Genomic DNA, 24,252 nt, shown 5'->3' with positions numbered 1-24,252 from the left:
AAGTTCTGGAGGGCAAGGATCATCACATCTCATGCATTTTCTGCACTCACAAGGGCATTGCTGTCTCCTCTTGTTTCCCATCCAGGATCAAGAATGGGGCTGAGCACACAGAATGTGCTAAGAAGAGAATGTTTGCATTGAACTGAAGCCCTACAGAACGCGGACGATTTAGAGGCACGGAGTTTGGCCTCTCGGTGACTACTTGCCTCAGCTGGCCCACTTAGCAGTGAACAGCAATGGGCCAAAAGAGACAGACCAAGTGTGTAGTCTTGTTTGCCCAACTAAGTTATAACTACCTTCTTATACAGACTTATTTTGTAGCCCATATCTCTTTGAACAGTACTAGTCACAGAGTAGATACTCAATTAACAATGATTTAGAGATCTCTTTGGTGATCCAGTGGTTAAAACTCTGTGCTTCCACTGCAGGGAGCACGAGTTTTATCCCTAATCAGGGAACTAAGATCCTGCCTGCTATGTGGCATGGTCAAAAAATAGAAAAAAAAATTTTTTTTTAATACAGCATTTTAATTGACAGTTCTCGGATCAATAATCAGATCTTGGGCCATGTTTCATGCATCAACTAGAGTAGCTTTACCAAAAGGAAAGCGCCAGGCTGTCAAAGATGGACACTGCTGGGTTGAAGCATTTTCAGGTTGATCTATGCCTTAAATTGGCCTTGAACTCTAGGAGCATCTGGGATCCTCTGCTGCCTTTTAGATACCAAAGAATCATTTTGAAAAGTGCTACAATAAAGCTGATAATATAGTGGGGATTTTGTTTTTCTATCTTTATTTTTAATTGGAGAATAATTGCCTTACAATATTGTATTGGTTTTGCTGTATAACAGTGTGAATTAGCCATAAGCTTAACTTAAGCTAATTTAAACTCCAAAGAGAAAGCAGGTTATTTATTTTCATCATTAACCCAATCTTATTGATGTGCATCTTTCACTATGTTTGAACAGTAAATGGGCTTCCTAAGAATTAGTCAAGGAATCAAAATACTTTGTTACTAAATATTGCAACTTTTGCACCGCCCCCCCCCCCCCCCTTTCCCCAGAGGGAACTGGTATCTGAGGGAGGGGAGATGGGAAAGTAAGTGAAAGCATAGATTGCCAGAATATTTGTAACTGATGATTATTTTTATTATCTTAATTCTAGGTAGGGAAACTTAGCTATGCTTAGGTACCTGAGGGAACCAGTAATCCAAGCAGTCATTAAGAATTGGAAATTTAGTTGTGACGTTCCACTAACTATATCCCTTCTTGTGGAATTATTGGCTAATTATTGGCAAAGGCAGAATTGTTTCCGTGCAGAGAAGAGTAGGCAGGTAGGTCTATAAAACATTATTTATAATTTAAGAATATTATCATGGTTCAGTTGCACAAAAGCATTTGCTTAAACAGTCAGCTAGACCAGTTCCTTGAGTGGTCTAAAATCTCTATTTTTTTTAATTGAGGTATAGTTAATGTACAATATCATATATGTTTCAGGTGTACAACATGGTAATTCATGATTTTCAAATGTTATAATCCATTTAAAGTTATTATAAAATATTGGCTATATTCCCTGTGTTGTAGAATATATCCCTGTGTCTTATTTGTCTTCCACATAGCAGTTTGTACCTCTTAATCTCCTACTCCTGTCTTGCCCCTCCCCCTCCTCACTCCCCACTGGTGATCATTAGTTTGCTCACCATATCTGTAAGTATGCTTCTCTTCTGTTACAGTCAGAGTTTATTTTTTTTTAGATTCCATATAGAAGTGATATCATATAATATTTGTCTTTCTCTGTCTGACTTACTTCACTTTAGCATAATACCCTCCCAGTCCATTCATGCTGTTGAAAATGGCAAAGTATCATTCTTTTTATGGCTGAGCAGTAGTCCATTTTATATACATACCACATTTTCTTTTTTTATGCAATCTTTATCTCCTATTTATTTTTTGGGGTGTGATAGGTCTTTGTTGCTCTGGAGGTTTCTCTTTAGTTGAGGAGTGGAAGCTACTCTTTAAGGGCCATGCGTGGATTTCTCATTGCAATGGGTTCTCTTGCAGAGCTCAGGCTCAAGGGCACTTGGGCTCAGGAGTTGCAGTTCCGGGCTCTAGAGCACAGCCTCAATAGTTGTGGTGCATGGGTTTTGTTGCTTTTGCTCTGCAGCATGTGGGATCTTTCCAGATCAGGGATCAAACCTGTCTCTCCTTCTTTGGCAGGCAGATTCTTTACCACTGAGCCACCAGGGAAGTGCCATACCATATCTTCTTTATCTATTCAATTTAAGGTTGTTTCCATATCTTGGCGATTGTAAATATTACTGCTATAAATATTGAGGTACACGTATTTTTTTGAATTAGTATTTTCAGATATATATATATACATACATACATACATATATATATATATATATATATATATATATATACACCCAGGAGTAGAATGGCTGGGTCTCATGGTAGTTCCATTTTTAGTTTTTGTTTTTTTTTTTAAGGAAACATCATACTGTTTTCCACAGTGGCTGTACCAATTTACATCCCCACAAACAATATATGATGGCTTCCTTTTTTCCACATCCTCTTCAATAATTGTTATTTGTGTTCTTTTTGATTATAACCATTCTGACAGATGTGGGGTGATAGCCTATTGCGGTTTTAATTTTCTTTTCTTAAAACTGCTACTTTAGGAGTAATCAACGTATCAATTGTCATCGTGTCTCTAAGAGATCCCGCTTGCTAAACTCTTCAAAATGAAGTTTGGTTTTCCCCTAGCGTGCAGGCTGAATAATGAATCCTTTTCTTTGCTACCCATCCATATGCAATTCAGATCAGTTCAGTTGCTCAGTTGTGTCTGACTCTTTGTGACCTCATGGACTGCAGCACTCCAGGCCTCCCTGTCCATCACCAACTCCCAGAGATTACACAAACTCATGTCCATTGAGTCGGTGATGCCATCCAACCATCTCACCCTCTGTCATCCCCTTCTCCTCCTACATTCAAACATATGCAATTAATGATCACCTAAATTGGCTCCTTTAAGTTACGTACCCAAACTTCATTGAGGGAGGTCAAGAACGTGCAGAAGACCACACCTTTGAGTAAGAAAATATAATTGGTATTCTGCCTCTTTTTTAGGTCTCAACATGGCAAACCAAGGACTTCCAGAACTAGCCCAGTTACATTTGAGAAAGAAATATTTTTTGATAGTGATGAGGTAAGAAAGAACATTAGCAATGTTCATTTCTAATCTTTCTTTGGAGTTGCTTAGAGTATAAGTAGGGTCTCTCAAACTTCCTGTTGAAAAGCAAAAAGTAGTCAAGATTTATATAGAAAGCAGGTTAGTTTATCTAATTTAATGAAAGAGAAACAGAGACATAGAAAAGGGAAGAAAGAAAATGAAGTCGCTCAGTCGTGTCCAACTCTTTGCAACCCCATGGACTGTAGGCCACCAGGCTCCCCTGTCCATGGGATTTTTCCAGGCAAGAATACTGGAGTGGGTTGCCATTTCCTTCTCTAGAGGATCTTCCTGACCCAGGGATCAAACCGGGTCTCCCGCATTTTAGGCAGATGCTTTACCATCTGAGCCACCAGGGAAGTGGGGAAAGAAAAGGGAAGAGACAGGGACATATCAACAAAGAATCATGGCTCAAAACCCAGGGACCAGAAATCTATTGTAGGACATGAGTGAGCATTAAATCCTGACTTAAACTAGATATTGTGATCACTTCTTAAAACAAAACTCCATTGGGTAGCTTGGTTACTTCCCTAGGTTTATCATATTCAAGTAAATTTTCTGAGTCAACTTTTATTTCATCAGCCAGAAATAGTACAATTCAACATAAAGCTAAAAACATATTCTAATCATATTCAAGTTAATTTTCTGGGTCAACTTTTATTTCATCAGCCAGAGATAGTGCAATTCGACATAAAACTAAAAACATACCTCAAGTTAGACATTTTTACATGTGTGTGTGCACTTAGTCGCTCAGTCGTGACGGACTCTGTGGTCCCAAGGACTGCAGCCTGCCAGGCTCCTCTGCCCATGGAATTTTCCAGGCAAGAATACTGGAGAGGGGTACCATTTCCTACTCCAGGGGATCTTAGTTAACTGCTGGAGACTAATTTGGAAAAAGATGTAATATGTCAGAAAAATTCCCAGAGGCTTTCACCCCCCAAATTAATTTTTAAATATACTGTAAAAGAAGACTTTGCATCTTCTCCCCCCAAAATTTTTCCAAGATGTTTATGATTCTAAATGTTATATATTATATATCACATCTGTGAAGCAGGATTTTCGAATGTATTTTTGTTTTGAACCCAGGGACTCCAGTTTTACAATAAGTAATATATACCAAATCCAAAGATGTACTTATTTATAAATTAAATAAGTACATCTTTGGATTTGTCCCCTATTGCTTCCCACCATCCCTAAAGGAATGCATGGCATGGCTCTGCTAGTCCTTCTCCTAGTCCTCCTCCAACCCCTGAAAATTGCCAACTCCTGGCGTTTTCCTCTTGGAGCATAACACCTCCCCTCACCACACAGTTCTGTTGCTCCTTACTATTTCCCTCTTTTTCATTCACCTTCTTACTCTATTTGCCTGTGCAGTTCCCTTTCTTCTGAGTCTCATCTTACCCATCACCTTCTTGAGAACAGGCAATCTTTAGAAATGCTGATCCACACACAGGATTGTGCTCTTTATCTAATTTCTCATCAGACCAAGCCCGAAGGAGGTAACTCAGAGTTTTTTTTATCTCCTTGTGTTCTCATGCCTTTGACTCATTCTTAGATTATCTAGGGCCAGACAACAACCCTGGAGTCAGCAGGAGGTGGAACAGGCCCAGCAACTCTACCACCAGGCATGACACTCAAACAATCCACCAGCACCACCACTGGCAGATAAATGCAAAATGGCAGGCAGAAGGGTTGGGGCTTCCCTGGTGGCTCAGACGGTAAAGAATCTGCCTGCAATGTGGTACACGTTGGATTTGGTCCCTGGGTCGGGAAGATCCCCTGGAGAAGGGAATGACTTCCCACTCCAGTATTCTTGCCTGGAGAATTTCAAGGCCAGAGGAGCCTAGCAGGCTGCAGTCCATGAGATTGCAAACAGTCAGACACAACTGAACAACTAACACTTCCACACTTCTCAGACAGAAGGGTTACCAAAATTCAATTATTCTTTACTACATTTCTGGAAGAATCATAAATTGCAAAGTTATTTTTTAAAAAATGCAGAGTGCACCGCTATTTCTCTCTTCCTGGGTGCCACTCCCCAGCCCAGCAAGCAGTTATCCCCAGGACTTTCTTCCACTCACAGCCCTTAAGTTATTGTCCTTCTGTAACTTGCTTTTCTCCTTAAAGATTGTCCTTCATTTTTTTCCTTCCCCTTCTTTTTATCTGCTTTCCTTCCTACAGAAATGGGAAAGGCAGAGGAAAGAGGTGTAAACCCTTGGGGTGATTTGTCTAAACTTTGATGCCGTCCTTGTCTATTTCACTGCTTCACCTCCTAATGACCCCTAACATTTCACACAGCTGGTCCACATTTCCATATACAAGCTGCTCTGTCAGGACGCCTTAGAACTTAGCTCTGCATGTTATCGCTCTCATTCCAGCAACCCAGGGTGCAGAACATGAAGTTCTTCTCACTTAATTTGAATTAGAGACAAGATTTTAGCTGGACTAAGGTGGAGTAAGGAATGGAATATTGTTTAGGATAGGCGCAACTTGAAACACTAATATTTTGTTTATTTTCTCTAGGTTATTGATGCAGTCGGGCAATCAAAATTTGTTCTAAAGAATCTGCACCATTACACAGTCCATCCAAATTTGGTAGGTGATAAAAAGCATTCCCCCACGGTCTCCAAGAGCGAGTTTCAGCTGCGGTGCCGAGGCCCAGTGCAGAGAATAACCCAAGTGCCCCCAAGTGCCACCAGCTACTGTGACTGTGCATCCTTTTGGGACCGGGAAGCAGAGCTGTCTCAGGGCGCTGATGGGAACAGTGGCGAGGGGGGAGGGTGGGGCTGGGAAGAAAGTAGGCCCTGCAGCTGACTTTTTTTTTCTTATGTTGAGAAAACATATGTCTCTTTAGGAAGCATTCTGTTTTCTCCCTCTCCCTTCCTCCTTCTCTAGTCCCCTGCCATCCCCCTACTGATGGAAAAGCAAATTTAGTGGGCCTCCCCCTTCCCCCAGCACATCTAAAGTTGACCGGCTCTTTTTGTGACTGTTTTTCCTTTTTTTTTTTTTTTTTTCTGTTTTTCCTTTTTGACATTGTGCTTATTCTGCCTTTTAATGTGGTTGTGCCTGGAGATACGTTAGTGGGTGGGAAGAGGTAGATGAGAGCTGTGTTGGCCTCCTCAGGGCTCCCTGGGCTCAGAGATTTGGTACCTCATGGTCCACTCTGCCACAGCCTTGTAGAGAAGGCCATTTAGGTTTAACATAGAAACTTCTGTTTGGCCCTATTGTGTTGGACACAATGTTACACTTTTTCACAAGCATTAAGCCCTCTCTGTTCCTTTTTATGTGGAAACTTTCCCATCTCATTTCCCCAGCCCCTTGGTGGATTTGCAGGGAAATGTTCTGAGAGGAGAAACGGACTGAAAGCTTCAGACATTTTCTGTAAAACAAGTTTTTGAGCAGATTTAGCCAGGCCCTGTCCAGCTTCTCTGTCCCTACCCCATAGAGGCAAAAGATTAGCTAACCAATCAGTTAATCTGCCCTTGATCTAATAATCCCTTTGTCTCTCTGGAAAACTTTCTGTCTGCTCAGGCCCAGTACTATGAGCCTTTGAAGCCCACTGCACTGCAGAAATTCCTGGCTCGAAACAGGAAAATTCAAAGCTTCATGTTAAAAGTAATAGAGTATGATCAGGATAAGACCTTACTGATTCTGACCAACAACCCACTTCCCTGCCCGATAGATCATCAAGGAAAGGACATCACACCAAAATACTTTTCCAATGAGTTACTGCTCAAGGTAAGAACACCTGGGGAAGTTTCCTGGCATCATGAATAAGGATCCTGAGGAACTAGCAGTTAGCTTGAAGAAGGGAGCTAGCTTAACATGGAAGATGGTACTCAGGACCAACTACTTTCTTCTTATTCTTTGCCACATGCTTCACCAAACAGAATCTGAGGGCCTGGGAAATACTCAGAATCAGAGTTGTACAAACTTGGGTCATGAAACTTCATTCATTGCACAGCGAAAAGGTCTTAGTAAAAAAAATTGTTCTTCCTTGATCAAAGATATTTGTAATTAACAAAGGGTAAACTAGCCACTGGCTTTCTAATTGAGTGGTTAGTGGCTTTCTAATTGAGTGCTGTGGTTAGTTGCTCAATTATGTCTGACTCTCTGTGACCCCATGGACTGTAGCCCACCAGGCTCCTCTATCCATGGGATTCTCCACGCAAGAATACTGGAATGGGTTGCCATGCCCTCCTCCAGGGAATTTTCCCAACCCAGGGACTGAATCCAGGTCTCCCACATTGCAGGCGGATTCTTTGAGTATAAAGTAGCAACAGATAAATCTGGAAATGACAAGTAAGGAAAAGAAACGAATATCTAAACGGGAAGAGTTATGCTCTCCACCCATAGCTCTTGGGTATCAAGAGGGAAGAGGAACAGAAAATTTACTATCCCAGCAGCCAGATATTTGGGGCTCTGTTATAAACTGTGGTTGTTGTTTAGTCGTGTCTGACTCTTTTGCGACCACAAGGACTGTAGCCCGCCAGGTGCCTCTGTCCATGGGATTTCCCAGGCAAGAACACTGGAATAGGTTGCCATTTTCTTCTTCAGGGAATCTTCCTGACCCAGGTATTGAACCAACATCTCCTGCATTGGCAGGTGGATTCTTTACCACTGAGCCACCAAGCAAGCCCAGGACTAATGCTAGATACATGCTAAGCTAAGAACTAAAATATAAAGGTAATTACAGGAGAGTTTCTATCTTAAAGGAATTTGGAGTCTAACAGGAGAGACAGATCAATAAATGAGAAACAAAGTAATTATTAATATGATATACTAGAATATGTGAGTAATAAAAGAATATATAAGATATACTAATATACAGTAGAGAACAGTATCTTTGTTGGAGGAAAGGAAATAATCAGGGAGGTTTGGCAAAGGAGGTAAACCCTAACCAAAAATAAAAGAAGATATTCTAATCAATGGGAAAAGCAGAGGCATAGATTCATGAGAAAGTGAGGTGCAGTTAGGGGAATGTAAGAGAGTAAATGGTGGTACTGGAGAAGTCTCTTGAGAGTCCCTTGAACTGCAAGGAGATCAAACCAGTCAATCCTAAAGGAAATCAACCCTGAATATTTACTGGAAGGACCGATGATGCTAAGGCTGAAGCTCCAATACTTTGGCCACCTTATGTGAACAGCCAAAGAGCCGACTCATTGGAAAATACCTGGATGCTGGGAAAGATTGAAGGCAAAGGAGAAGACGGCGGCAGAGGATGAGATGGTTAGATAGCATGATGGACTCAACGGACATGACTCTGAGCAAACTCCAGGAGATGGTGGAGGACAGAGAAGCCTGGCATGCTGCAGTCCATGGGGTCACAAAAAGTCAGACATGACTTATCAACTGAACAGCAACAATAAGAGAGTAAATGGCAGGAGTTAAAAAGTATAACCAAATCTGCAGTTTAGAAAGAACTTTTATGGAAGTTGAGAGAAAAGTATAATAGTTGCAGAGGAGATAAAAATCACAAAGATTAACTATCACTCAACATTCAAAAACTAAGATCATGGTATCTGGTCTCATCATTTCATGGCAAGTAGATGGGGAAACAATGGAAAGAGTGACAGACTTTACTTTCTTGGGCTCCAAAATCACTGCAGATGGTGACTGCAGCCATGAAATTAAAAGACACTTGCTCCTTGGAAGAAAAGCTATGACAAACCTAGACAGTATATTAAAAAAGCAGAGACATTACTTTGCCAACAAAGATCCGTCCAGTCAAAGCTATGGTCTTTCCAGTAGTCATGTACAGATGTGAGAGATGGACCATAAAAAAGGCTGAGAACCAAATAATTGAAGCTTTTGAACTGTGGTTCTGGAGAAGACTCTTGAGAGTCCATCGGACAGCATGGAGATCAAACCAGTCAATCCTAAAGGAAATCAACTCTGAATATTCATTGGAAGGACTGATGCTGAAGCTGAAGCTCCAATATTTGGCCACCTGATCGAAGAGCCGACTCATTAGAAAATACCCTGATGCTGGGAAAGATCGAAGGCAGGAGAAGAAGAGGAGGACAGAGAACAAGATGTTGGATGACATCACCACTCGATGGACATGAATTTGAGCAAGCTCCAGGAGATGGTGAAGGACAGGAAGCCTGGTGGGCTGCAGTCCATGGGACTGCAAAGAGTCAGACATGACTGAACAACAACTATTTTGTTGCTACAATTGTCAAGGTGAGACATGCTGAAGAATTTAATTGTCAGCTAAAAAAGATAAACAGCATGAGAGTTGTGAGTTAAGTTTTATTTGGGACAAAATCAGGACTGCAGCCCAGGAGACAGCACCTCAGATAGCTCTGAGAGACTGTCCAAAGAGGTTGTGGAGGAAGGTCAATATATAAGATTTTGGTGAAAGGGGAATTCAGTGCAATCAAACACTTATTTTACAAAAGGTTTTCTGCTAGTCACGAGGGGCTAATGTCACCATGAAGGGATTTAGTTCTTTTCTAGATATGAGGAGAGGCAAGGATTGGGATGTATAGTCAAAGCTTTGGTTTTTCCAGTACTCATGTATGGATTGAAGAACTGATTCATTAGAAAAGACCCTGATGCCGGGGAAGATTGAAGGGAGGAGAAGGGGGCGACAGAGGATGAGATGGTTGGATGGCATCACCAACTCAATGAACATGAGCTTGAACAAGCTCCAGGAGTTGGTGATGGACAGGGAAGCCTGGCATGCTGCAGTCCATGGGGTTGCAAAGAGTCAGGGACATGATTGATAGACTGAACTGAACTGAACTGAAGGACTGGAATCATTAAATCGGTTCCTGAAATTATCTATCTAAAGACCTGTTCCACCAGTTTCCCTGGAGCACACAGTGGCTCTCCACCCTGATTTCTCTTCAGAGTGTTGAAAATCGGAAGCTGCAGTAGCACAGGATTCAGTCTCTGCAGAGGCAGATGTAAATGCCCCTGTTGTTGTTCAGCCACTGGCACATGCTCTTGGCAAGCACCAATTTGCACTTGACAGGCCAGTGCCAATTTGCAGTTGACAGAACTAAATCAATAACAGAGAAAATGAAGAAAACCAATTCAAGATATATTTAGGAATCATGATCTAAAAAAGATCTTTAACTCCCTGGCAATCCAGTGGTTAAGACTCTGGGGTTTCATTGCTAGGGGCCCTAGTTCAGTCTCTAGTCAGAGAACCAAGATCCCATAAGCCTTGTGGTGTGGTCACAAATATGTGTGTGTGTGTGTGTGTGTGTGTGTGTCTTTCTTGTAAAAAAAGATCTTGACAGCCATAAGAGTAGACCTAATAAAACTGCTGCTGCTGCTGCTAAGTCACTTCAGTCATGTCCGACTCTGTGCAGCCCCATAGACGGCAGCCCACCAGGCTCCCCTGTCTCTGGGATTCTCCAGGCAAGAACACTGGAGTGGGTTGCCATTTACTTCTTCAATGCATGAAAGTGAAAAGTGAAAGTGAAGTCGCTCAGTGTCCGACTCTTAGCGACCCCATGGACCGCAGCCTACCAGGCTCCTCCATCCATGGGATTTTCCAGGCAAGAGTACTGGAGTGGGGTGTCATTGCCTTCTCCGCTAATATGACTAGAAGAAATTAAATAAGTGAAAGTGTTAACAAAAAATCTAATTATAACATAAATATGATGCTGGGAGTGGAATTACCCAAGATAGACCATTATAATAACATGTGGTTAATTTAGAGTTAGTATTTCCTCCATTGCTAGATGGATGACAGTGAAAGATTCCTTTCCAAATGGAGGATAAAATGCTAACATCCAACAGTATATGCTGACAGAGGAGTTAATTGATTCATTGCCTATGATTTCTTGGGTCTCAGAATTTGTGCCATTTGAGCATAAGCTCAGTGATTGCTCTCCTGGTAGTGGGTAATATACACTGAGAGGAAAAAATGCCAGGCCAGGGTTGCCTTGCTCAAGGTAGAGAAAGAAATACAAGACTATCATGTAACCTTGGTGCAAGAAGAGCTTCCTTCCAACAGCTGCCACTTTGTGAGCCTTGCAGGTCACATGGGGGACCTGATCCTATTCATGAGTAAATTACAGTACCAGCCAAATTGTATTAATAGACAGTAGTAAGGCTTTGATTGTCGAAGACTGGGAGCATGGTAATTTTATGGGGTGATTTGGAACAAGTCCAAGAAGAAGGAAATGCCCAGTATCTAGAATGCCTCTTGAATATTCATGCTGCATCCCTCCTTTTCTTACTAGACAAATGTGGCAATCTTTTGTGAGCCTAAGACTATACACAAAGGAAGCATTCTTTTGCTACATCCAGACATGTGTATAAGAAGAGTGTGGGTGTTAGCAATCAAGTTGAAGAATGGACCAGACATGTCTATCACAGTGGTTGTTATACTCACAGCCTTTCTAAGTAACATGGCCCTACCACAGTTTGTGAAGAAAGGCCATATTCTGAGTAACTAGACTCAGTTTTCTATTCCTACCTAGAGCCAGAGGAGGACACTAGACCCAGAGAAGTCAATTTCATAGGCTGCTTAGTGACCTGTGCTATAGATTGGTGCTGTTAAACCAAACCACCAAACAAAAACTGAAACCAAACCAAAACCAACTGAGGCCAAAAGCCTGGCATTAGTACACTGGTACCGAAGCAAATCTCAGAGACAGAATTTTGGGTGAAATAGAAAATAATAGACTTATTGCTCTTGACTAAATAAGATGTACAACTTAAGAGTTGTGAGTTAAGGTTTATTTGGGGCAAAATGAGGACTGCAGCCTGGGAGGCAGCATCTCAGATAGCTCTGAGAGACTGCTCCAAAGAGGGAGCGGGGCAAGATCAATATATATAAGATTTTGGTGAAGAGGGAGTTCAGTGCAATCAGGCACTCACTTTACAAAAGGTTTTCTGCTAGTTATGAAGAGTTGATGTCACCATGAAGGGATTTAGTACTTCTCTAGATATGAGGAGATACAAGGATTGAGATCATAAATTCTGTTCCTAAAAACACCCACAGCCTTGTCTAACTCAATGCAAATATGAGCCATGCCATGTAGGACAACCCAAGATGGACAGGTCATGGTGGAGAGTTCTGACAAAATGTGGCCCACTGGAGAAGGTAATGGCAAGCCACTTCAGTATTCTTACCTTGAAAACCTCATGAACAATATGAAAAGGCAAAAAAGAAATGACACTGAAAGATGAGCTCCCCAGTTCTGTAGGTGCCCAATATGCTACTGGAGAAGAGTGGAAGAATAACTCCAGAAAGAAGAAAGAGACAAAGGCAAAGCGAAAACAATGCCCAGCTGTGGATGTGACTGGTGAAGGAAGTAAAGTCCGATGTATAAAGAACAACATTGCCTAGGAACCTGGAGTGTTAGGTCCATGAATCAAGGTAAATTGGAAGTGGTCAAACAGGAGATGGCAAGAGTGAACATTCTAGGAATCAGTGAACTAAAATGGACTGGAATGGGTGAATTTAATTCAGATGACCATTATATCTACTACTGTAGGTAGAAGAAATGAAGTAGCCTTCATAGTCAAAAAAAGGGTCCTAAATGCAATACTTGGATGCAGTCTCACAAACAATGGATTGATTTCTGTTCATTTCCAAGGCAAACCATTCAATATCACAGTAATCCAAGTCTGTGCCCCAACTACTAGTGCCAAAGAAGCTGAAGTTGAACAGTTCTATGATGACCTACCAGGCCTTCTAGAACTAACACCAAAAAAAGATGTCGTTTTCATCATAGGGGACTGGAATGCAAAAGTAGGAAGTAAACAGATACCTAGAGTAACAGGCAAGTTTGACCTTGGAGTACAAAATGAAGCAGGGCAAAGGCTAACACAGTTTTGCCAAGAGAATACACTGGTCATAGCAACACCCTCTTCCAACAACACAAGAGAAGACTCTACACGTGGACATCACCAGATGGTCAATAATGAAATCACGTTGATTATATTCTTTGCAGCCAAAGATGGAGAAGCTTTATACAGTCAGCAAAAACAAGACCAGGAGCTGACTGTGGCTCACATCATGAAATCCTTATTGCAAAATTCAGACTAAATTGAAGAAAGTAAGGAAAACCACTAGACCTTTGAGGTACAACCTAAATCACATCCATTAGGATTATACAGTAGAAGTGACAAATAGATTCAAGGGATTATTAGATCTGATAGAGTGCGTGAGGAACTATGGATGGAGGTCTGTGACATTGTAGAGGGGGTGGTGATCAAAACCATCCCCCCAAAAAAGAAATGCAAAAAGGCAAAATGGTTGTCTGAGGAGACCTTACAAATAGCTGAGAAAGGAAGAGAAGTGAAAGGCAAAGGAGAAAAGGAAAGATATACCCATTTGAATGCAGAGTTCCAAAGAATAGCAAGGAGAGATAAGAAAGTCTTCCTCAGTGATCAGTGCAAAGAAATAGGGGAAAACAATAGATTGGGAAAGACTAGAGATCTCTTCAAGAAAATTAGAGCTACCAAGGGAACATTTCATGCAAAGATGGGAACAATAAAGGACAGAAATGGTATGGACCTAACAGAAACAGAAGATATTAAGAAGAGGTGGCAAGAATACACAGGAGAACTATACAAAAAGGATCTTCATGACCCAGATAATCATGATGGTGTGATCACTCACCTAGAGTCAGACATTCTGGAATGCGAAGTTAAGTGGGCCCTAGAAAGCATGACTATGAACAAAGCTAGCAGAGGTGATGGAATTCCAGTTGAGCTATTTCAAATCCTAAAAGATGATGCTGTGAAAGTGCTGCACTCAATATGTCAGCAAATTTGGAAACCTCAGCAGTGGCACAGGACTGGAAAAAAGGTCAGTTTCAATTCCAATCCAAGAAAGACAATGTCAAAGAATGTTTAAACTACCGTACAATTGCACTCATCTCACACCCTAGCAAAGTAATGCTCAAAATTCTCCAAACTAGGCTTCAACAGTATGTGAACTATGAACTTGCAGATGTTTAAGCTGGATTTAGTAAAGGCAGAGGAATCAGAGATCAAATTGCCAACATCTGTTGGATCATAGAGAAAGCAAGAGAATTCCAGAAAAACAACTACTTTTGCTATATTGACCATGCCAGAGCCTTTGACTGTGTGGATCACAACAAACTGTGGGAAATTCTTTAAGTGATGGGAATACCAGACTACCTTACTTTCCTTCTGAGAAATCTGTATGCAGGTTAAGAAGCAACAGTTAGAACTAGACATGGAACAATGGACTGATTCCAAATTGGGAAAGAAATACATCAAGGCTGTATATTGTCATCCTGCTTATTTAACTTACATGCAGAATACATCATGCAAAATACTGGGCTGGATGAATCCCAAGCTGGAATCAAGATTGCCAGGAGAAATACCAATAAACTCAGATATGCAGATAACACCACCCTTATGGTAGAAAGTGAAGAGGTTCTAAAGATCCTCTTGGTTAAAATGAGAGAGAGAGAGTGAAAAGCTGGCTAAAACTCAATATTCAAAAAAGTAATATCATGGCATCTGGTCCCATCGCTTAATGGCAAATAGATGGGAAAACAGTGGAAAGAGTGACAGACTTTACTTTTGGGGGCTCCAAAATCACTGCAGATGGTGACTGCAGCCATGAAACTAAAAGATGCTTGCTACTTGGAAGAAAAGTTATGACCAACCTAGACACCATATTAAAAAAACAGAGACATTACTTCGCCAACAAAGGTCCATCTAGTTAAGGCTATGATTTTTCCAGTAGTCGTGTATGGATGTGAGAGTTGGACTATAATGAAAGCCGAGTGCCAAACAATTGGTGCTTTTGAACTGTGGGGTTGGAGAAGACTCTTGAGAGTCCCTTGGACTGCAAGGAGATCCAACCAGTCCATCCTAAAGGAAATCAGTCCTGAATATTGATTGGCTGGACTGATGCTGAAGCTGAAACTCCAATACTTTGGCCACCTGACGCAAAGAACTGACTGATTAGAAAAGGCCCTGATGCTGGGAAAGATTGAAGGCAGGAGGGGAAGGGGAGGACAGAGGATGAGATGGTTAGAGGCATCACTGACTCGATGGACATGAGTTTGAGAGTCTGGGAGTTGGCGATGGACAGGGAAGCCTGGCATGCTGCAGTCTATCGGGTCACACAGAGTCAGATGCAAGTGAGTGACTAAACTGACTGAAAAACACCCAAGTATCTAAAGACCTGTTCCACCAGATTCCCTGGAGCACAGAGTGCCTCATTCCAAACTGAATTCCCTCGGGGGGTGTTGAAAGTCAACAGCTGCTGTGGCACAGTGTTCAGTCTCTGCAGAGGGAGATGGCAAATGCCCTGTTGTTCAGTCATTGGCAATGCAATTGGTAAGTGACAATTAATGATTGACATTGCCTTGCCAGGCAAAGGGGGACACAGTGGGCTCCTACACTGAGAAACTGTGTGTCCCAATCTAGGAGGATTTGATGAGTTTTACAGTAATAGTTCATGAGTGGTGTTGCTGATAAAATTAGGCTGTATGCAGGTCCTGAATGCTTTTAATCTTGTCTCAGGTGGTCTTGATGAACTTCTCTGGTTCCTTTAATCTTGCTTCAGGTGGTTTCTTGACTACTCTTCCCTTGAATAGCAACTGTTTGCTAATCAGGGAAGGTCATGGAGGCTGGAGTCCTACAAATGAGAAATAGGCGACAGAAAGATTTCTGTGCCCAGGAGCCCCACAGGGTTCTGCTTAGTTTCGCAACCTACCAACAACCAAAATCCTTGAGCTAATCAGATTCTTGCTTCCAGGCATCTGAATTGGGAAAGGAAAAGATTGAGAGTGTGTAAGGAAGAGGAGAGCATTGAGATTGGAGGAGGGCATGGTAACCCACTCCAGTATTCTTGCCTGGAGAATCCCATGTATAGAAGAGCCTGGTGGGCTACAGTCCATAGGGTCACAGAGTCAGATACGACTGAAGTGACTTAGCACACATGTGCACATGGGAATAAAAACTGAAAGGGCATGGAGAGGAAGGACAGAAAAAAGTCAAACCATGAGTAAGAAGGTAGCAGGTAGGTAGGGGCAGATTGAAGCAAAAGTTGTAGGTTAAAAAAAATATATATATATATTCAGGGCAAAATAAGGAATGAATGCTAGAGCGAGAAGGAGGCAGGAAGAAAGTAGCAAACATGTTAATGGCATGATGCTCAATGATATGAGATAAGACAGACAAGCTCGTGCAGGTGGTGTCCTTACCTCGGGCTGCTTTGGATTCCAAATAATGGTTTTATTCTTGTTTTTCTGCTCTAAAATCTAGCCCTGCTAAGGTTTCTGCTCTTTCATGGTCAGATTATTGGCTATGACAGGTCCTAGGCATACATGGAGGTAACTTCAATGAATACCCCTATTAATGGAGGTAATGTCAATGAATCCAGTTCCTCAAAATGAAATAGTTTCAAGAGCATGAGAATCAAAAGGACATGGTTCAACCACAGGATTTTTATAAGAATTTATGAGATTTTTATGAGAATTAAACAATAAATGTAATTGATATAGCAAATAAATACAACAAAATAACCAATAAATGTAATAACAAATATAAAAAAAGACATGGTTAATTCAGCAGCAAGCATTTTAAAAAAGAGGTTTGAAAATTCTGAGCAAAAAGGTTCAGTACAGGTCAACTAATTAGTTTGGTTATTCACTTATTCTGTCATTCTTTTAATCATTCAACAACATTTATTGAGCACTTACTATTTGCCAGGCAATGTTATGTGGTAGGGATCGGTCAGTGACTAAGTCAAAGTTTAATTCCAGTGGAATAGACAGACCATAAGCAAGTCAATGATTGCACAGAAAATGTCTAATGTAATAAGCGCCCCCAAAAGTAGGATAAAGGGATGGAGAGTGATGGGTGTGATTTTAGACGGTGTAGCTAGAGAAGGTTCTCAGAAGCAGTGATGACATTTGAATAGGGACTTTAATGAGATATGTCCTGCAGTTGCTACACCTAGAATATTGTTCCCATTTCAGATTGCCACACATTAGGAAGAATCTAATTTGTAACTTTCTCAAATGAGTTAAAATGAGAGAAATCAGGAGAATGGGGAACAATCCAAAGCCATGTCATATGAAAAAAGTTCACAGTGCTGGCAATGTTGAGTCTGGAAGAGAGCGGGAACTCGGGAAATGTGATGGATTTCTTTAAATTATTTAAGGACTCTATGAAAGAGACACTAGATTTGTTCTGTTTGGAGTTGTTGCTGTTGTTCAGTCACTCAGTCATGTCTGACTCTTTGTGACCCATGGACTGCAGCATGCCAGGTGTCCCCATCCTTCACTATCTCCTGGAGTTTGCTCAAACTCATGTCCATTGAGTTAATGATACCATCCAACCATCTCATCCTCTGTCACCCACTTCCTTTCCTGCCTTCAACTTTTCCAGCATCAGGGTCTTTCCCAATGAGTCAGCTCGTTGCATCAGATGGCCAAAGTATTGGAGTTTCAGTTTCAGCATCAGTCCTTCCAATGAATATTCAAGGTTGCTTTCCTTTAGGACTGACTGGTTTGATCTCCTTGCTGTCCTCTTGGGAAGACTTTCAAGAGTCTTCTCCAGCACCACAGTTCCAAAGATAAATTCTTTGGTGCTCAGCCTTCTTTATGGTCCAACTCTCACACTTGTACATGACTATTGGAAAAACCATAGTTTTGACTATACGGATCTTTGTCAGCAAAGTGTTGTCTTTGCTTTTTAGTACTTTGTCTAGGTTTGCCGAAGCTTCTCTTCCAATTAGCAAGTGTCTTTCTATTTCATGGCTGAAATTTGGACTGTAGGGTAGAAGTTACAGGGTGTTCAGTTCAGTTCAGTCACTCAGTCGTGTCCGACTCTTTGCGACCCCATGAATCGCAGCACGCCAGGCCTCCCTGTCCATCATACACTCCCAGAGTTTACTCAAACTCATACCCATCGAGTCGGTGATGCCATCCAGCCATCTCATCCTCTGTCGTTCCCTTCTCCTCCTGCCCCCAAACCCTCCCAGCATCAGGGTCTTTTCCAACAAGTCAACTCTTTGCATGAGGTGGCCAAAGTATTGGAGTTTCAGCTTCAGCATCAGTCCTCCCAATGAACATCCAGGACTTATTTCCTTCAGGATGGACTGGTTGGATCTCCTTGCAGTCCAAGGGACTCTCAAGAGTCTTTTCCAACACCACAGTTCAAAAGCATCAATTTTTCGGCGCTCAGCTTTCTTCACAGTCCAACTCTCACATCCATACATGACCACTGGAAAAACCATAGCCTTGACCAAATGGACCTTTGTTGGCAAAGTAATGTCTCTGCTTTTTAATATGCTATCTAAGTTGGTCATAACTTTCCTTCCAAGGAGTAAGCATCTTTTAATTTCATGGCTGCAATCACAATCTGCAGTGATTTTGGAGCCCCCAAAAATTAAGTCTGACACTGTTTCCACTGTCTCCCCATCTATTTCCCATGAGGTGATGGGACCAGATGCCATGATCTTAGTCTGAATGTTAAGCTTTAAGAAAACTTTTTCACTCTCCTCTTTCACTTTCATCAAGAAGCTTTTCAGTTCCTCTTCACTCTCTGCCATAAGGGTGGTGTCATCTGCATATCTGAGGTTATTGATATTTCTCCCAGCAATCTTGATTCCAGCTTGTGCTTCATCCAGCCCAGCGTTTCTCATGATGTACTCTGCATATAAATTAAATAAGCAGGGTGACAATATACAGCCTTGACGTATTCCTTTTCCTATTTGGAACCAGTCTGTTGTTCCATGTCCAGTTCTAACTGTTGCTTCCTGACCTGCATACAGGTTTCTCAAGAGGCAGGTCAGGTGGTCTGGTACAGGGTGTTAGCAATCAGCTATTAATTAAGTAGGTTAGGTTTTTAGAGATAGGAAGATTGACCACTTGATAATGATATGGAGGGGATAAGATGAATGGTTAGACTTGATGGCCCTTAAGATCCTTTGAAAGTCTTTGATTCTGTGACTTTAATAATGACAAAATTATTACCTCACAAATCATCCCATTCTGTGGCCTTTTCACTGCAGAGAATGGGATGTGAATGAGACAGCCATCTCTAAGAAAGGTGGGTAGCATCCCATGGATCAACAATATTTCCCAATTTATTACCAAATGTTTGGTTTCCTAAGCAATTCACTAAGAGTGAATCCTCAAAACCCAGGAAATTCTTCCATTTACACAAAGGGCTAGTGTGCAAGCTTAATCAATGACTTTGGAATCTGACCAAAATTTGGACAAATCATCTGGCTGTGAAATGAATATGTGTTAGCCCACTTAGGGAACTGCTTTCTCTTCTTTGGGTTTCTGTAGCCCTACTTCCTTCTTTGGCAGGTTTTGTTGCATGAGTTTAGGGAACTGGAGCTTAGTCCAGGAACCTAGCTTTGCCTTTAATCCAAGGGGACTCGGCTCACTCCCTCACTTACTCTTCTTCCCGTTGCTGCAGGAAAGTCATCAGCACAAGCCCACCGAGAACTTCTTCCTACCCTTGATGCCTCAGAAAAAAAAGTTAAGATCTGAACTGAAACCAGTATTTCCTTTGATGCTGTTGGAGGACACCAAACCCAAGCGAGAACAATGGTTTAGGTGAAGTCCTGGCTCTTTCTTCCCTCGTCCTTATTCATGTCACTATCTCTCTTCAATACGATTTAACAAATACTTGTTGTTTATAGGGAATGTGGAAAATTGTATAACAATAAGACAGTTTTCCTATGTGACCCCCAACCACATTTCTACCTTAGCGACAGAGAAACAGTAATGCAAACTAAGATTTTTCACAAGAGATGTAGTCAAAGGTCTATGATTTGAGAAACAACAACAAAAAATCTCCTTCAGTGCAGAGAAGGATTGTGATATAGGAACAATCTAATTTGAAACTGGTTATAGGCACAGCCTCTATCTAGTTTGGAGAGGAAAGAGGAGATTCTGGACTTCCTTCATAGGCTTGCAACGCTAGGTTCTAGAAGCAACCCTTCCCCTGAACAATGCTGCCACTCTGTACCAATGAACACCCTCTAATTGTCCTGTCCTTTCTTCTTCCCTAGAATCTGAGGATGCAGTGCCTGGTTTCAATGACCCCCTACCCTTACCCCACCCCCACACTAGGACCTACTAAGTCAACTTTCTTTGTTAAGGTTTTCCACCGACAAGGATTTCAAGAGTGAAGGGAAGTATTCAAAGGTCTACACTTTGAGGCAACAGAAGAAAATGTACCCTCAGCTCACCTTTGCTTCAGTCTGTAAAAAAGATATGAAGAATGACGGTAAGGTCCTCTCTTTCAAAGCAATGCTTTACAAGACAGCGATGTGGGCAGAATGGCAACCTATGGGGATGAGTGATGAGGGCAAATCAACATCTCTCTTGGAGGTTCCAGAGACTGTTTATCTGTGTAGCATGGAAGCCAAGAACAGATAGAGGGCTGAGTGGTTCTAGGCTTTTGACCTTGTTTAAATCCTTAAATTTCAAGAAAGTTCCAGCATAGAGTTTCCCGAACTACTTACACGTTATTAGTTTTGGTCAATGTGTTATTTGCCCTATAATTTACTTAATGTTTTTCTTTAAAATTATTATCTTTTGGTTTCATCCTAATTATTGTCCTATGTCCTAATGTCCTATGTTATTGACATTATGGGTTTGATATACTAACACATGGGTTTTTTCCTCCTCTTATATGTTTAAGTGAGGCTTCCCTGGTGGCTCAGACAGTAAAGAATCCGCCTGCAACACAGGAGACCTGGGTTGGGAAGATTCCCTGGAGGAGGGCATGGCAAACCACTCCAGTATTCTTGCCACCATGGACAGAGGAGCCTGTAGGTGGGCTAGAGTTCATAGGGTTGCAGTCGGAAATGACTGAAGGACAAAGCACAGCATATATTCAATCAAATTCATAATAATTAAAATTTAAAATGTTTATGTATCTCCCAAAACTACCCAGTGGTGTGCATATCACACTTTGAGGAAAACTGTTATAAAAGGGCCAAAGGATAAGCTGTGAGTCTCAGAGGTCCATGACTCTCCTTGGGGCTGAGGCAGGACATAGTGTAGAATAGGTTTCGGATAAGGTGCAGTAAGAATTCTCCTCACAAACTATCATTCATTTAGCAACATTTATTGGGCACTTACTAAGTGTCGGATATTAAGCACCATTAATAGCATTTTCAGTACATAGGACAGATGGATAGCTAGGTCACTAAGGGCTTTGTCTATTAGTATAAATAAAGGCTTAGGTTTTATCCAGCAAGTGTTTATGACCCACTGAAGAATTTCAGAGCACTGAATTCACATTTGTGTATTAGAAGTTTAATCTGTGAGTACCCAGACTTCCCTAGCCTGTGGCTCCAAGATAAGGTTCATTTCTTCTATGGGGTTTCCCTCCTTGAGCAATTTCTGAAACTCTCAAAGGTATGCTTCTCTGTTCTCCAAGGCCATTCTAGTGACAGCCAACCATCCTCAGTTCCAACAGTCACAGCTCCAGAGGCATGAGGGCATATTTTACCATCCCTTACCTGGCTTCTTCAAGCACCTCTGCTCCTCCTGGATCTATGTGCCACCTCACCCAAGATCCACCTACTGCCTCTCTTAACTCCCTGTGCTGGAGTGTTCAGTTGTATCTGACTCTTTGTGACCCTATGGACTGTAGCCCACCAGGCTCCTCTGTCCATAGGATTTTCCAGGCTAGAGTATTGGAGTGGGTTGCCATTTCCTTCTCCAGGGGATCTTCCTGACTCTAGGATTGAACCCATGTCTCTCACATCTCCTGCATTGCAGGCGGATTCTTTACCACTTAAGCCATCAGGGAAGCACCCTCTTAACTCCCCATATGCAGCTAAACCCAAACTGTGGCATTAAATAACACTTCATAGAGACTTCTCTGGCAGTCCTGTGGTTAAGACTCTGCACTTCCAATGCAGGGGGTGTGGGTTTGATCCCTGGTCAGGGAACTAGATCCCACACACTGCAGTAAACAGCCAAAACAGAACAAACAAACAAAACTAGAACCCCAAACACTTTTCAGATGTGGACAAAAGTTCAGGGATGGCAGAGAGTCACTTATCTTGTTTGAAAAGGGGCCACTCTGGGACTTCCCTGGTGGTCCAGTGGCTAAGATTTCACACTCCCAATGCAGAGGGCTCAGGTTCAATCCCAGGTCAGGGAACTAGATCCCACATGCTGCAACTAAGACCCAGTGCAGCCAAACAAATAAATGTTTTAAAATAAATAAATAAAAAGGGCCACTCTTAGGCTCAGCCTCAACCCTCCCCTCCATCCTCCATGTTCCTTCACACTTACCAGCAGGCCCCAGCATATTATCCATTCTTGGGAGTCTCTTGGTTTACGTGCACCATCTCTGCTTAGGCTCCCAATACCTTTAACCCACGAGAGGGGAAAATGTTGCTCCTTTCCCCTAAGCCTTTTTATTTTCAGGCCCAGAATAAATATGTAGGAACACCTATTTCCTTCAAGGGAAATGCTACATGGAAAGCAAGTTTGAGCTTTATAAGCCAGAAAAGGCAAGCATAATAGTATATTTAGTAAACTTGGAGTTAAATCTCAATTAATACCATATGCAGGGTATCAGCAGTTTAGCTTAAATCCATATTAGAAGAAAGAATTTCTCCAGGGTCTAGAATCTAATCTGGATTAGAATTTCTCTGATTTTTCAAGGCCATGATTCTGTTAAGGTAACCCAATAACCCAATTTACACTTCTAAACAGAACACTTAATGTCTCAGTCTGCAGAATTTCTTAGAATTATGGTAACTTTACAGGTTCCCTCAAGAAAAATGAATGGATATTTACTTATGTATCTAAAGGGTAATTACTGTGCTTTTCCTAAACAATCTATTGTGAAGTTGAAGCAGTGTCTCTACTTCAACCAAAAGAGAATCTAGCAAGCCCTCCTTCCATCCATCCAAATAAAAGGTTACATAGAAAACTGTTTTGATGGGGGCCATGAAGGTTGGTTAGGAGGCTGTCCAACAAACGGACAGGACCTGAATTAAGGCAATAACAGTAGGAGTAAGAAAACAGATTTAAGGGATATTTACATGGCATAATGCTTCAGAATAGAGGGGAGGGATGGGAACAAGACAAGCCCACAGCAGAGGCATCCAAGAAAGGCTGAAATTGAAAGAGAATCTGGAAAAAGTGTAACTGAAGCCAAAGGCAGAAACAGCTTCTTAGTTACACTCTCAGACAGGAGAACTGAAAATCAACATACATTTTAGGAAAGGGCTAAGAGGAATATGAATGCACAAGTGAAAGTACCTTAACTTAGTAAGAGTTATGTAAGTGTCAACCCCCTGGAGAAGGGAATGGCAACCCACTCCAGGACTCCTGCCTGGAGAATTTTGTGGACAGAGGAGCGTGGTGGGCTACTGTTCATGGGGCCGCAAAGAGTTGGACACGACTGAGCAACTAACACACACACACACACATAAACACACAAGTGTCAAAATGGTCACAGATGGAATCATTTGAAAGGGGTAGGATTAGATAGGGAAGATCCTAAACTGGTAGTGTTTTAAAGTGTGTCTTGATGAAGGGAAGAATTATAAACAAAGCTGGGAATGGTGGTCAATAGTCCAAAACCTACCCTTCTTGCTCTAAGTAAAGACCAGGTTTCTCATCCCTCCAAATGGGTCTCTTTTCATTTTTCACATTGTGTCCTCCCTCGGGATGCCCTGTGCTTTGTTGCAGTCTCCAAGAAGTCAGGGAGCGACTCGCCAACTTCCCAGATGATTTGGGAACCATTAACCCTTTCATCACTCCTGGAGAAGAAGCCCACCAGAACCGCACCTGGAGAGAGCGAGTTCCGCAATGGAAGGGCCCAGCAGTGGTTTATAAAAAGCGCCACTGCCATTAAGTGAAAACAAATCCTACAGGGCCCCCGCTTCTCTCCAAAGACTGAGGGGCCTGCAGAAGTCGCCATCTAGGGCGTGCCAACCAAATAAAATTTCATTCTGCCCGCTCCTGGCATGGGCTGCCGGGTGGCTTGCAGGGCGGGCCGGGGCTAGCCCCCCGCTGCGACCGGTCGCAGTAGGGGAGGAGATGCGGCTCCGGTGGGACCCATCG

The 24,252-nt window shown here is 42.0% G+C and overlaps 1 protein-coding gene across 1 annotated transcript; it reads left to right on the top strand.

The window, feature by feature from the left end:
* The first annotated feature begins 236 nt into the window (after positions 1–236).
* TSGA13 (testis specific 13) lies at positions 237–24,047 on the top strand. The gene is made up of 7 exons (XM_065938629.1): positions 237–259; positions 3,130–3,208; positions 5,753–5,824; positions 6,761–6,967; positions 19,625–19,764; positions 20,313–20,440; positions 23,878–24,047. Exons 1-7 carry the CDS (start codon positions 237–239, stop codon positions 24,045–24,047), a joined length of 819 nt encoding a protein of 272 aa, XP_065794701.1.
* Positions 24,048–24,252: the final 205 nt, after the last annotated feature.

This window comes from Muntiacus reevesi, chromosome 6 (assembly GCF_963930625.1).
Source record: "Muntiacus reevesi chromosome 6, mMunRee1.1, whole genome shotgun sequence".
NCBI classification, from domain to species: Eukaryota; Metazoa; Chordata; class Mammalia; order Artiodactyla; family Cervidae; genus Muntiacus; species Muntiacus reevesi.
The sequence above is the reverse complement of the archived record's forward strand: the minus strand, read 5'-3'. Positions and strand labels throughout refer to the sequence as shown.